This window comes from Leptosomus discolor, chromosome 7, assembly GCF_034619465.1.
Source record: "Leptosomus discolor isolate bLepDis1 chromosome 7, bLepDis1.hap2, whole genome shotgun sequence".
In the NCBI taxonomy this organism is placed as follows: Eukaryota; Metazoa; Chordata; class Aves; order Leptosomiformes; family Leptosomidae; genus Leptosomus; species Leptosomus discolor.
Window position 1 is genome coordinate 21,608,546 of NC_141397.1, and position 14,838 is coordinate 21,623,383.

The following is a 14,838-nucleotide window of genomic DNA, read 5'->3' on the forward strand; positions in this document are numbered from 1 at the left end:
ACACAATTATCAGTTCTAAAGTGTGCTACTATACAGTAAGATCTGTGTAGTTTGATGAGTGTGGTGATGCTTGTCCATGGCAATGACAATACAAGATAGGTCTCAAACTGGGCAAAATGGAGGACTTCAGGAATAATGCTTTTGAGTATCCTACCCCTCATAAAACTTTGCTTCCAAAACCTGGATTTAGAGAGTTTAACTTACCACAAGTCTGTGAGTTGTTAACGCTGAAAACTTAACTGAGATTGAGTCATTGAAATACATAAATACTGCTTTTTTCTTTTTCTGGAGGCAGTACCACAAGTTCTGTTCAGTAGGTAGTGATGGTTTTGCTGGTTCTTCACCTGAGGGAAGGAATTCTCAAGTTCATTTCAGCCAGTCTATCCATTCTTCATGTTCATGACTGTTACAGTCATTGCTCAGAAAGAAAATAGCCTGAAGTTGTAGAGGGTAGACATTAGCAAAGAGCTAATGTTACAGGTGATCCATCTCAAAATGAGAAATCTTCCTTTGCCAAATGGAGTTAGCTGAATGTCGAAAGATAACTAGGGTTGTAGTCTAACTTTTAGTGGGGTACTGACTGGGGTTGGGTTGCTTTAGCATTGCTTCAGGCAAGCTGTGAATATGAATTCTTGCAGACTAGCTTCTTAAGAGAGTGATATTTTGGGGATGCTACCACATTAACGGTGTGAACCTGAGAGTAGCACCAGTCTGTAGTGGAGAGCAGGGAAGCTTGTTTTGACACATTTGAAAATAAAACTAATGCCGTAGCAGTAAACTGAGAATGACAACGCCACTCTTGCAACTTAATCAGGCTAAGTCCACTTAAGTGCCTTGTATATGTACTAACAGCAAAGTGAAGTAAAAGGGAGGTTAATATCCCAAGTACTCAACATGTATCAGTTTCAGTCATGGAAGATAGTGTTTAGTGTTCAGAAGCATTCCTTAGAAGCTAGCAGCTCCTAAAGCAATGATCCAGTCAAGCAGTTGTGGGCAAGTTTCACGAAATTCCTGCACGTGTTTAGGGAATATCTATTCATGTGTGAAATAAGCATGTCAGGATGTTAGCAGTGGGATTGCTTAAACTTTTACAGCACAGAAGGGGTACTTAGTCAGCTCTTTAATCACAGTGCTTGGCTAATAAGTAAGTTTCTCAACTTCAAATTCCATTTCAGACTGGAAAATAAGCTGTTGTATCTGTCCAGATTTCTCCTTGCTGTTTCTTTTAAAAATGGCAATAGGAGTCTGGCTTAGCTGGAGTAATGGATGCAGGGTACTCAAATCATTTTGATATTATAACATTTTCAGGAGTTAACTGTTCTGGCAATGACATAAAATACACTTGAATCTGAATTTGTGAAGGTGCAGCAAAAGTAGTGTGATTTGCAATAGGGCAAATAGTAGGGCATAAATTACTCTACCCTGGTACTGTTAAAGAGTAACTGGTGTAACAAAATCAGTGGGGAAACTAATAATTCATGTTCAACTTCATGTGCAACTTAGTCTATGCATTGTCTGATAAATGTAAGTATTCCTAATATTTTTTGTGTGGAACTGACAAAGCAGTGAGTTGATTGTTTAAAAACAAAGTCTTTTTGTCTTGAAGTGTATTGATGATTAGTGAACTTTGGTTTTAAGTAAAAATGAGTACTAACAGGATGTCTCTCTTGTTTTCAGGTCTCGGCACAGAATGAATATAATTAGAGAAAACAGAGATCTTGCTTGTTTCTACACAACAAAACATTCATGGAGGGGAAAGTAAGTAGTTTAAAGTTTGTTGCTTTTTCTAATGTTTTGTATGACATTTCTTCTCTCCATTATTGGGTTTAACTGCATAGTTCCTGTGTTGATGGGTGAAAATTGAACTAAAGGCTGCTGCTGCTCAGTCTCTGAACTGACTGTATCTTCACTGGAATCAGTCTGGGTTTTAAACATTTCATTTTAGCCTACCTCTGCATGTGTTACCACACTTCAGTGTAGCTGAAGTGTACCACCTGACTTAGCTTCTGAGTCTCTTAAACTTACTATATAAACCATTAATTTTAAAGGGGAAATGTATCTTCTCGGAACAGGTTCTTGGAGGAGTAGTGTTGTATGTTCCTCAATAGATGAGGGTTGCTAGTTAACACATATGCTTAATATGTTGTGTGATAGATTATCTGTTAAACTACTAACTGAGATTATTTGAAGACTTCTGTTTCTAGAAATAAACTTCATCCCTAATGGGGGTCTTGGGCCTAAAAATGAATTTTCAGTCATACTTCTGTCTGCAAAAGCTAGGGAACTTCTAATAAAAATATCCATTAAATTATCGTAACTGATATCTGTTATACTGCGTTTGAAGCCACCTGTTAGGCGTGCTTTTTAAAGCTTCATAGGACTTTCTTTGGTGTCCTTACCCACTGTTCCTTCTCACATGCATGGTATGCTGTGGAACTGGGATTTTTCCTCACTACCTAAACATCAACAGAACAAAGAGGGTATGTTGTCTGCACTTCAGGAGCATGAGTACTGCTTTATTCTAATGATTGTACTAAGAGGTGGTGTCCAAATCTGTCATTTGACCAGTAAGTTGAAACTCGATTCGTGTTTGACTGTCTGCTGACAGATACTTGATGAATTCTTCCTATCAAAGATTGGGAATGCTGGGAAAGGAAGGAAAGGAGGATGGGATTGCAAGGAGTGGCAGCCACAGATCTTTCTCAGTGCTGTGAAGAACCATGAGATTGCTTCAGTGTCTAATCAAAGAACTCCCTGTCTTTTTGTCAGTAAAAATTAAAGCACTGGGTAGTTCAGAGTCCACACTAGACTGACCAGCTGTCTGAGGGCAAAATCTTTCTTCTACTCAGACAGATTTTTTTTTTGATTCAACGTGAAATAAATAGTTTAATATTTAGTTTCACCTCATTAGAATTCTAGCTAATACTTGTATAAATTGAGTCTTACCTGAGTGAAGATCCATGCATTTGGATTTGTGTGGGCATGGGTGAATAAACTGTTTCCTTTAATAATAATAATAAGGTACTATGTTAGGGTAGAACATTATAACAGTTTGTCCCTCTTAGTCTTTCTGTGGCCCAAGAGAAAATATCTGGTGTTTTACCTCTGAAGTTCCTGTGGCATATGTGCAAATTTAGTGTGCATGTGATTTGAGCCCCTTGGTGAAAATTAAATACATAAAACTCAGCTTGCTTCTCTTGCCCAATGCCTTTCATTAAAGAGCCTGTTCCTACATGACGTAAGTGCTTGGAGTAGTATGGTCTTGAACTTTGGTGGTAGTGTTCTGATAAACTGTGAAGTCTTACAGAACTTCAGTCTAAAGTCTAAAACGGAGGGTTAGTTTGAAAACTCAGTGTCACTTTACATAATGAAGGGGAAAGGACTATTTAGTAAGTAGTTGTCTCTTGGGTTGCAACAGAAGCTTATTTGACTTTTAGTAGGCTTATATTTGAATACTTAAGGCTACTCAGTTGATAGTTAAATTCTCAGTAGAATCTATGGATAACATAAAATAAAAAAGCAGTGACTTAATATGTAGTGGTAAATGAGCCTGAATCACTTTGACTATTCATATGATTTGTCACTTTGCTGAAGATGGGCTGTGTGTGTGACAGTTAAAGCATTTTCTAGTAGTACAGATGATGGTGCTCCAGTGTCAATCTGTAGTTCTGTAAAATTAATGAATACTGTCTTTCTTTTGAATGGGGCATAAAATTTGTCTACCAGGTTCATCCTGATTAAAAAAAGTGTAAGTTCTGATTTCTACAGTGCTTTGAAGAAACTAGTGAATAGGCAATAGTCTTTTTACTGGGAAGAGGACTTCTGCTTCGAATTCTTCTTAAAACAGCCTTGCATTAGACTGTACTGCAGAGTAGTTTGAGAGATAACTAATGGTAAAGTCTTCAAGGCCTGGAGGTATAAATACCTTTCCACATATTTAAAGGTGAAGTTCTGGACAAGAGTATGTTTAGGCCATGTGTAAGAGTTCTGAGTCTTCTCTGCTCATGCAACAAGATGGGTCTTCTGAATTTCCCTAGGGAGAGGAGGTGAAGGAAATGGTAACTTGGTAAACATGCTGTTCTCTCTTGTGTTCCTTGTCACATCACATATTAAGAATGCTGGATAATAAATATAATTCCTAGATCTTGAAATGCTGGCTTGAGCATAAGGGGAGAAAAGGAAGGGGCTATAATGTTTGGAAGCTGGTCTTTAATTAAGTGTGATCATTGCAGATCCTTATTCTGCCACAAAGCACTGTGAAGCTCTGTATGTTGAGTAAACAAAACCTTAAAGAACTAATAAGGTGCTTTATTACTTGTGATGAGTTTAAGTTCTTTAGAACAGCATAAACTAGCCTTATTTGTAAATCATATAAAAGACAGAATACCTGCCTAAATTGTGCAACAAGAGGAGAGGGAACAGTTGGTTTGTTCAAAGGATTTTCTTATGATCTAAGAACTGGAGCATTCTTTGACAGACTGAATATAGTGGAATTATTAGCAGCTGCAGTACCTTCAAATGTTCTGCTTCATTACTGTGACTTCTCTTGACCTGCATCTTAAATAAGGAAAATTCAACTACATGGAAAAACAAATAGGTTTTTCAAATAGAATAACCATCTTGTAAGGTGCCAGATCACTTCAATATTACAGATTTTTCTAAGCTTTGAGGATTCAGCACTTGCTTTAATTCCTAGATAAACTCCTCTGGGCCAGTAATGGAAAATGGTAGGGAATGAAGTTTGTGAGATGGACTGACTGTGTCAGACAGATACTCTTGACCTTGCTATTATAAGAGAAGGGAGGATAGGTCAAATAACACGAGGGAGCAGCTCTGAATGTATCTGAAGCCCGTGCAAAGTTTGACCTTGTACAGAAATGATGGCTGGTGCTGCAGACCGGGCAAGTGAGAGAAGGGACTGCAATACAGGAATGCCAAGAAGGAGGGAAGAAACAACCTGCTGCTTGATGCGGTGTTTAGTATGGCACACATCCAGATTAGTTAGTCAGCCATCTGGTTGATCCTATCCTGCTCTTTCCCTAGCAAACCCACAGTTTAACCAGAACTGAAACCTAAATTGCTATACTGAATCAGTTTTAATATGGATAGCTTGCCAAAGTATTTTTATTTGGTTGGAGAAAGGCATCCATGTTCAGATCCTGTTTCTTTGGTCAGAGAAAACTTACTAGAACTGGCTCTGGTTCAGGTTTGGCTTGACTTTCTGGGCAGGACTGTTTCCAGATAGAAGTACCCTAGAATAAGAAGTTTGTACGCGTAGTAAGGGATTTGTAATAATTACTCTGGTTAGTTATGTTGCAAAACTTTCTGATTGAGAAATATGTAAATAGTCTATAAAGAGTTGTTTTGGGGTATGCTGTAAAGATTGTCTAGGAAATGAAACCGTGGTAAGACTTCCGTTTCACACTTGACTCGTATAAATTTCTTGGCTTTAGCTGCTGCTTGTTTCTGGTATGCCTGAAATGGAAGCAGCTACCTTGCTACAGCTGTTCTTTAAGCACTGTGGCAGTTAATGTATCTGTGATATTGATGTGTAATGACTTGCTGTGTATTGAACTATAGCTTCAGTGATCTGAGTTTTCCTGAGTTTAGTTGCCTTGGTTTTCCTCAAGGTGAAGAAAATTAGGCTTGGCTATAGTAACAGTTTGACTTGTTACAGTATTGCAACCAGGTGTGTAAATTGCATTAGTTCATGTTACAACTGTTTTTGAGACAGCTTCAGACAGATGCTTTAGAGTATTGCAGGAATATCTTTTTTTCCTGTCTGTGTAGACTTTTTAGAATTTATTCTGGTCTGGTAGTGCCTTCCAGTGCAAGTTCCAAGAGTCTTTGGTCCTGACTTAGCTGATAACTTAGGAAAAGATATGCATGAGGAAATACATTTAGTAGTATTTGACTTGTATGTCCCCTTTATGGGTATATAAAACAAAGGAGTTTAACATATTGTAAGGGTAAACTGCAAACTAACAACAAAGAAAACTCCTTATCCATTTCCTGACAATGACTTGTATATAGCTGCTTAACATAACTTTTGCAGTTCAGCAGGGTTTTTCTGTGACTTCTGGCAAAACTAACACTTCTGTATTCTAGGTATAAGCGAGTCTTTTCAGTTGGAACCCATGCCATCACCACATACAACCCCAACACACTAGAAGTTACAAATCAGGTAACTATCACTTTTGAAGTTGATTTCTGACTTACGTTCATGATTTGGAGTGAATAGTGGCATTCAGTTTTCAGAAACTATCTAGTCTGGTAAGATCTCAGCAAACCCAGAAGGTATGGTAGCTGCTACAAAGGCATGCATAACAGACAACTGGGATTGCCTTCACTCACTCTACAAATATCCAATGTTTTTTTGTACTTTTAGGCAATTTGTCTTTATGGGCCAGTAAGTAGTTGTTTGCTTTTGGATGTGCTGTTCCGAGTGAACTGGGATAAGTTTGATCACTGCAAGGCTATGTCCGTGAAGGAAGTCAGGACGCTTACATTGCAGAGTATTAAATAGGAAGCTTAAGCTAGAGCTGGCACATAGTTTGTTAGCTATTGTCTCGTTACAACAGCTTAGTTGTTACAGGTACTAAAGGTTTTTGAGTGGAGGTGGTGTAGCTTTAAAATTGCTAATAGTAAAATTAATTACTTTCAATTGTCTAGTGGCCTTATGGAGATATCTGTAGTATTTCTCCTGTTGGAAAAGGACAAGGAACAGAATTTAGTCTCACTTTTCGCAAAGGGAGTGGAAAAAAGTCCGAAACTCTTAAATTTTCCACAGAGCACAGAACGGAACTCCTTACAGAAGCACTGGTAAGATTTTTGTATTTTTTTCTTCAAGGAAGCAGTATGTGCTTAGTCAGCTGCCACAAAAGGTGATGATTACTATGCTTTCCTTCCTTACATAAAAGGTAGGAAAGCAAGTTGTCTTTTGAACTGTTATGTTAATGAACTTGATCTGGTGTCAGCTGCAGCAACTAATGCATGATTCTTAAATAGTGAATAAAGCTACAAATACTGAATATATTAAACTGCAGTGAAATGTGAGCTTTCAATGAGGCTTAGTTTGAGTCCCTTAAAACAGGGTCAGCTTAAACATAAACTTTCTGGATAGATTTGCTATCATATTTGCCTTCGTTCATTGTTAACTTTTTTAAAAACAGAGATTCAGGACAGACTTCTCAGAGGGAAAAATCACAGGACGGGTAAGTGTCTGACTTGTCTGGAGCATGTGCAGTTTGATTAATTGATATAAAGACTTAAACTTCTACTTTGTTCGTGTATGTTATGTTTGTGCCATATGCAGTACCTAAAATAGCTTTTGTAAATTTGGATCTGAAGTCTTACTTTGAGACAATTAAGAGTTTGTTCAAAAGCAATGGGAACCTTTTCCAACAGTAGAATATTTGAGCTCTCTTCACTTGGACTGAGCCGTATGGGCGTACACTTATAGACTCTGAATGTTACTGCTGAAATAAAGGGCTTTGTCATGTAACATTCCTATTTGGAGAGAAGGAAGAAGAAAAACATAAGCTTTGATTCATTATTCAGTGTTTACTACTTCCAGCATGTTACTTTCTAACTTTAGATAGTTTTCTGGATAACATCCCAAACACTTGATGTGGGAATATTGTTTCCTAGGAGGATTTCTGTAGGTCAGATTAAAGACAAGGTTGCCATTGAATGAATCTTGGTAATACAGTAATAAGCAAAGCAGTATACAGAGCTGGACTTTGTATTTGGTTTTATGTCTTCTGGTCACAGAAGACAGCACTTAAAGTAACTTAAAGCATTGCATAGAATAAATCTTCAGTGATGAGCATAGTAACACTGCTGGAATATGGGGGTCCCCTTTGCTTTACTGTAGGTTAGAACTGACCTCTAACTTCTGATTTCAGTAAGTCTGTATTTGTAATGGGATATGACTGCAGGAGATGAAAAATTTGCACTGTAGTGATAAGTTTACCTTAATTTACTTTGATTAGCTGAATAACAGCATTTGGTGCAATAGCTATTTCCTTGTCTAACCACAGTGCGCATGGTCTGTGAGTAGACCACCTTCTACAGCAAGAGAAACTTACTGGCTGTTTTGGAGTGGTTGTTTTGGGATTACTGTTCTGTCTTCAAAATGCGTTGTTTAAGCTGTGACTTCCTTCTCAGTCGGTAGCTATTTTCCTTTGATTCATAGTGTTCTTCACTTAATGCTCTTATCTATGTTAAATGATATAATTTTTTGAACTTCACACCCACACTGCTTACTAGCTTGGAAGAGAGCTATTGCTGCGTAGTAAAGGAGTGTGTGTGTAGATGTCTAAAAGTAGCTCTCTCTGCAGAGGTATAACTGCTATAAGCATCACTGGAGTGATACGAGGAAACCTGTGATTCTGGAAGTGACTCCTGGAGGTATTGACCAAATTGATCCTGCAACAAATAAAGTCCTGTGCTCTTATGACTACAGAAACATTGAAGGTTTTGTTGATATTGCTGGCTATCAGGGAGGCTTCTGTGTCCTCTATGGAGGATTTAGTAGATTGGTGAGTACTGAACCAAAACATCTTGGTATGGTGCTTAGGATGGTTATGTGTACGTATTTAATAATGAAGCATCAACATAATTTGAGGATACAAGTATATGCATCTTTGGGACTCAGCTGTAGAGCCTCAAGGCTTGCAGACAGGTTTTCAAACCTTTTTTCTACAGGGAATTAGTTAAAACATTTGAGAGCAATGTGTGGGGGTGGTTTTTTTTTTTTTTTTTTTGCTTATTGCACGTTTAAAAACTACAGAGCATGAAATACCTGGTTATTTATATTTGGAAAGTGAATACAAATGCGATGTGGACATGGAGTTTCCAGATATTTCTCAAAGTTACAGAAGTGACAGGCAATGTTACTAATGTACCTAACCGATGGAAGGATTGTATTCAGAAATGGATTGATCAGTGGTGATGCTTCCTTTTTAGACCTGTGATCTAATCCTCAGCAGCTGTGTTTGGGAAATACTGCTATGTAATGTTGATTTTAAAATCTTGAAAGGATTTCTGTGTACTATACTGCAAGCAGTTGAAATGCATCTTTAGGAATTAATTCATGGTGATCAATGTAAATATACCTGCCTGAGTCACTACTAACAAAACAGGACTCTATTCTCTAGATCAGGGTTTCCACATCTTTTGTACTGCAGCATGCTTTTCTCTGCCATAAAACTAGCAATACGCAGTTGATCCCCTGGAGCTGCCCTAACCTTGCCCAGCAAGGCTGGATAGCTGTCCTTACAGATAGCAGCTGGGGCTACCACTGTGGTTCTCTGGCTCCTCACTCCTGCCAGGCTGTCAGGATCTGTTGCCAAGGGTGGACAGGGAGGTTATGCAGACCTTTACTTTAATGGCTTGCTAGTGTGTATCAGGTTATTATTTAGGAATAGCTGCTATATATATACTTTTTTTTTGAAAGGCAAATGTAAACTTAATAGTGGATCTCTTGTGTAATAAATACCCCTTCTCTTTATACAATGCACTTGGCAAAGGCAAAACCAGCTGCTGGGAAGATTCTCTGCTGTTAGGACTATAGTGGAGGATTGTTAGTGGAACTGTGATTTCTTGAGGTATGCCATATTTTTCACCTGTTTTTCTTGTCAAAACTTGCAGCACCTGTTTGCCTCTGAGCAGAGGGAGGAGATTATCAAAAGTGCAATAGAGCATGCTGGCAACTTCATAGGTATCTCTCTGCGGATAAGGAAAGAATCCCTAGAATTTGAGCAATACTTGAATCTTCGCTTTGGAAAATACAGCAATGATGAATCTGTAACGTCTTTAGCAGAGTTTGTTGTTCAAAAAATAACACCTAGACACTTGGTAAGGGTGTCAAACTGAACTTACTTGGTTCCTCTTAAGTGCTAAGAATTCTCTTTCCTAACATGCCTTTTTGTTGTTGTTTTTTTTTTTTTTTAAGGAACCTGTAAAAAGAGTACTAGCTCTTACAGAAGCTTGCTTAGTTGAGCGGGATCCAGCTACCTATAATATTGCAACTTTGAAACCTTTAGGCGAGGTAAGAGGCAACATTTCTCAGTACCACTTCAAGCGGACGCTCTAAAAGATAATAGTAGGAATTTGATAGTATACATAAGATGACCTTAATTTGTAGAGTAGATAAATAACAGTGCTTCATGAATGTGATCCTTATCTCTTATTTTTAGGTATTTGCAATAATATGTGACTGTGAAAACCCCCAGCTCTTTACCATTGAATTTATCAAAGGGCAAATTCGGAAATACTCGTCAACAGAAAGGTAACTGGAGCTCCTGTGGGTTATAAATTCAAATGGAATTTGCCATTGTAGTGCTTCTTGTTTCTCAGTTTCCATAAACTCTGACCCTTGGAAGTGTTAGCTCAAAGCCTTGCTATTCTAGTGGTCTGCCACTTACAAATCGAGATTTGTTACAGATCTAAATTTCTCCCCTTTACCTTCATACCAACTTTAAGCAAATCTATCTACAAGTTTTCTGATGAGCATGTATGGGAGTTGGACAGTTAAGTACAGCCTGTTTCTCCAAAGCAATGTTCTTCTGAGTATGTTGTATTTGGTTAAGCAGTGTGTCTGAGACAAGGAAAGAAAGCATGTTTTAAGTGATATGGAAATGTGAAGGCTGTAAACCTTTTGAGCTGTCTGCTTGGGATGGTCTTAGTTGATTCTATTTAAAGCAACCAACAGAATAGTCCCTGAGTGGGCTTGCAGTCATAATGCAGTCTAATCCTGCTAAGTGAGGTTTTACGGAAAGCACAGGGATGAATTGGCTGGGAACATGTGTAACTCATTAACAGATAATCTAGAGTTGATCCCTTTAGTGAAAAGCTGCAGCTGGCTATACTTGGGTGTAGGACAACTCTGTTCTTACAGTGAATAAAAGAACACTTGAAAGTTAGTAACTTCTTCCAGATGAGTAGCTGTTAGCACTAGTGTTAATAAGAGACTCCAAGTATTGCTGACTTTCATTCTGTGCTTGTTTGTGGGGTTTTTTTGCCTATTTTTCTTACAACTTGGTTCTTTGGCATCACTTTTCTGATCTAAATTGTATTCATATGCATTTCTTCCAACCCAGAGATTCTCTCCTGGCTAGCTTGTTGGATGGAGTGAGAGCTTCTGGTAATAGAGATGTCTGTGTGAAAATGACCTCCACACACAAAGGCCAGCGCTGGGGATTACTCAGTATGCCTGTAGATGAAGAAGTAGAGAGCCTTCATCTGAGGTTTTTGGCTGCTCCTCCAAGTAAGCTAATGCTTATTACGTGGTTTTATAGTGCTCTTTAAATCGTCCAGATACTTAGTCAGGTACTGTGCACTTCACTTTTTTGTTATGTCTTCTTCTAGATGGCAACTTCGCAGATGCTGTGTTCAGGTTCAATGCTAACATTTCCTACAGTGGGGTACTACATGCAGTTACGCAAGATGTAAGACTAAATCCTCTGCCCGTCCTCTTAAGATGTTGTTAATGCATAAAGATAGTAATAATTGTTATTTCTTAACTAGGGTCTGTTTTCAGAAAACAAGGAGAAACTAATTAATAATGCCATAACAGCATTGCTCTCACAAGAGGGAGATATTGCAGCATCTAATGCAGAGCTTGAAAGCCAATTCCAAGCAGTAAGAAGACTAGTGGCTTCAAAAGCGGGCTTCCTTGCCTTTACTCAGCTTCCAAAGTAAGTGAGAAGTCTCCGCAAGCTTGGAAGTAGTAGGTGAAAACGGTCATTGAGCTTTTGGTGATGTCTGATCTTTAAAACTGAGAATTGGAGTTAAGCCTCACTTCTGAAACAGACTGGAAGACTGTACACGATTGCTTCCAGTAGTACGAGGCTGTCATCAGGCTTTAATGTAAATTGAGAATTCCAAATGATCATTGGTATGTAAAGCTGATTCTTCCTTCACTAAATACTCTCTGCCTTGAGTCAATTATGATTTAATGTTTTTCCTGGTGGAAAAACTTCTAAAATGCACCTTTATCTTCCTTCAAGTAGACAGTTCTTCATTCTTAAAGTATATTGATGCTATTGCTATCTTCAGTTCAACACAAGATAAAACTTGATGTTAGGAAGTTGAGTTGTACTCCTACAGTAAGTACAGGCTGCTTGGAGTTTGTATCTTAATTGGGTAACATAAGGAAGCAGAAACACTACCTGATGTTCATCTGGAAATGAAAAATTATTTGGAATATTTCTGACTCTGGACTATGAGGCAACTGAATGATGTGAAGAGTAACACATGTGCTTAGTCCAAGACCTTTATAAAGTTCTGTTTCTCTGTGAATAGTGTCCTGTACTGTCACTGTCCTGTAACTACAGAAATAGGTCTCTGTTTTGGTGAATGTGCTCTGGGCATTTTGTTAAGTGAAGTCAATATTAATGTTTTCCTACCAGGGAATCTCAAATTTATGTAGCCATTAAGGTACTGGCTTGCCAAGTGCGATGGGAGCAGGATGCTTTAGGCCCCTAAATGGACTTTTATCTTAAAAGTGAGATTTCTGTTTCCTCTCTCATCTTGGTGGTTTTGCTTTCCTTTCAAAAGATTTCGAGAACGATTAGGAGTGAAGGTTGTGAAAGCCCTCAAAAGGAACAACGATGGAGTAACCCATGCCTCTATTGACATGCTTTGTGCTCTTATGTGTGTAAGTATTAAATTGCAGATTCTTTCACTTTGGAATGTGTGAACTTCCATCTACTGGAAGATGTAGAAATAGGGACTGCCCTTCAACTTGTGGTATGCTCAAACATGAAAGAACTTGTACAGTGATTTCCTGCTGAACTTGAAGTAGGATGTGCTTTTTATGGGTTCAGAGTGTGGCTTTTGGACTATAGCTGTTAAGAACTGAGGGTTGAAATGTGACTGCATAATGAATACTTTTTTTTTTGTAGCCCATGCATGATGACTATGACTTGAGGCAGGAGCAGTTGAACAAAGCTTCCCTTCTTTCTTCAAAGAAGTTTCTAGAAAATCTGCTAGAGAAATTCAATTCCCATGTGGTAAGTCAAATTTTGAAAACAGATAGCTTCTTTAAGTGCCTTTCCTAACTGCTATGAAAACACTTCTGTTGTACTTGGATATATCTTTGAATGTATTTGTACCTGCAATTGAAGTGCAGAAAATACAGCCATGTCTGGCACTGGAGCCTGTCCTAAATAGGTTTGGATCTTGACACGTTAGAATGTAGCTGTCTGTGCTGCACAACTTGAGTGTCACACAACTGGCTATTCCTTTTAACTAAAAGAATAGTATAAACTGGTACCTATGGGATTAAAACTAGAAAAAGTAATTTGTAGCACACCAGTATACGAGGCCATGAGTCTCTGATATGTTCTAGGAGCCAATACTTCACCAGAATATTACCATACTCAGAGTAATGGCGTATTTTAAACTTGAAATTTTTGTTTGCAGACTGTTTCATGGTATGACAGGAAGAGCACATTCAGCTTCATGAGAACTGAAAATAACTTGCATGAATACTCTTGGGCAGGGGAGAAATGCTGTATCTGCATTACATACCTGTCTTCCTAATTTCAGGATCACGGGACAGGTGCCCTAGTAATTAGTTCACTTCTGGACTTCCTGACATTTGCCCTATGTGCTCCATATAGTGAAACTACCGAGGGGCAGCAGTTTGACATGTTGTTGGAAATGGTGGCATCTAATGGAAGAACACTATTCAAGCTCTTTCAGGTAATATTTTGTACTTCTTATATTATTACTAGGGGCCTTGGGTAGCCGGTGAACGCGAATTTTTTTCTTCTGAAAGACACATTTGTCTGCTGTTCATATGGTTAATATTCCTAAACCTTTTCTGCTTTGAGTTTTTTATTGACCTATTGCTTTACCTTCAGATATCAGATTGAGGTGGTTATTCTATAGCGAATGATATGCCAAGTCATTGTAGAATAGAATGCCAAAGACCTGTTTTCTAGAAGCACTTTAAAATGCCAGTTAAATATTAAGCTAGATTCAGTAGATGTCCAGATCTTCCTCTCTTTGGAGGATCTGCCACCTTTTTGTTTCTCTCCTAGTAAGTGAGAGTTAAGAGTTACAGGAGTAACATGCTCTTCAGTAGTAAACCTATAAGAATTCTAGGGTTTTTAGCTAAAATGTCAGTGCTTCCCTTCTGTAAAAACACTATGCTCTTCTTGGTTAGTGTCAGCTTGTGTCAGAGTTTCCCCAGCATTATTCCAGCTCCTGTGGGATATACTGCTGTTCAATGCCAAGAAGGGCATCTGAGAGTTGCATGAGAAACTGTCGGTTAAAGGTATAGGGTAGGAACTCTTCCTGGGGCTGACTTTCACAAAACTTTTGCCCAGAACTGGAGGTAGAACAGCCACGTGGATGAGTTAAGCAAACTGAATCACAGATGATCTAATCTTCAAATTTTGCATTTGGGTAATTTTGTCAATGTTTTGTTTTAGCACCCTTCCATGGCAATTGTGAAAGGAGCAGGTTTGGTAATGAAGGCAATAATAGAGGTGAGATTTTATCAGTGTTACCTGGAGTAGTATACTAAATAGGTATTGTCTGTTTTGGCAGTGCAGTTGCTTACCAATAGAAGTTTGTTGTATTGGTTTCTGTTGGGGGGGAGGGAGGGAAGGTGAGGAACAGAACACCGGCTTAATTGTGAGTGCTTTAATAGAGCAACTTGCTTTATTGTACACTTGGGGGTTTGGAAGGCATGTGAGTTGGGACGTTAGGTAGTGCCTTGCATGTTTTCATACTGCAGTCAAGATTTGGCTGTTAATGTTGTCTGTAGCTCAGTCACATACCTCAGAGCCACCAGACTTCTCCTGCATGTTAAAGAGGGTC

General features: G+C 38.5%; 1 protein-coding gene across 1 annotated transcript in view; it reads left to right on the plus strand.

Annotated features, from left to right (window-relative positions):
• Positions 1–1,690: 1,690 nt before the first annotated feature.
• The window catches only part of DNAJC13 (DnaJ heat shock protein family (Hsp40) member C13), a 50,542-nt gene continuing 37,394 nt past the window's right edge, over positions 1,691–14,838 (plus strand). Inside the window, exons 1-15 of the mRNA XM_086468720.1 lie at positions 1,691–1,758; positions 6,109–6,184; positions 6,673–6,822; positions 7,173–7,214; positions 8,343–8,543; positions 9,655–9,861; positions 9,959–10,054; positions 10,203–10,294; positions 11,106–11,272; positions 11,374–11,453; positions 11,533–11,702; positions 12,565–12,664; positions 12,912–13,019; positions 13,558–13,713; positions 14,448–14,504. Of these exons, the coding sequence (XP_086324846.1) occupies positions 1,691–1,758; positions 6,109–6,184; positions 6,673–6,822; positions 7,173–7,214; positions 8,343–8,543; positions 9,655–9,861; positions 9,959–10,054; positions 10,203–10,294; positions 11,106–11,272; positions 11,374–11,453; positions 11,533–11,702; positions 12,565–12,664; positions 12,912–13,019; positions 13,558–13,713; positions 14,448–14,504 (1,770 nt within the window). The remainder of the gene's footprint in view (positions 1,759–6,108; positions 6,185–6,672; positions 6,823–7,172; positions 7,215–8,342; positions 8,544–9,654; positions 9,862–9,958; positions 10,055–10,202; positions 10,295–11,105; positions 11,273–11,373; positions 11,454–11,532; positions 11,703–12,564; positions 12,665–12,911; positions 13,020–13,557; positions 13,714–14,447; positions 14,505–14,838) is intronic.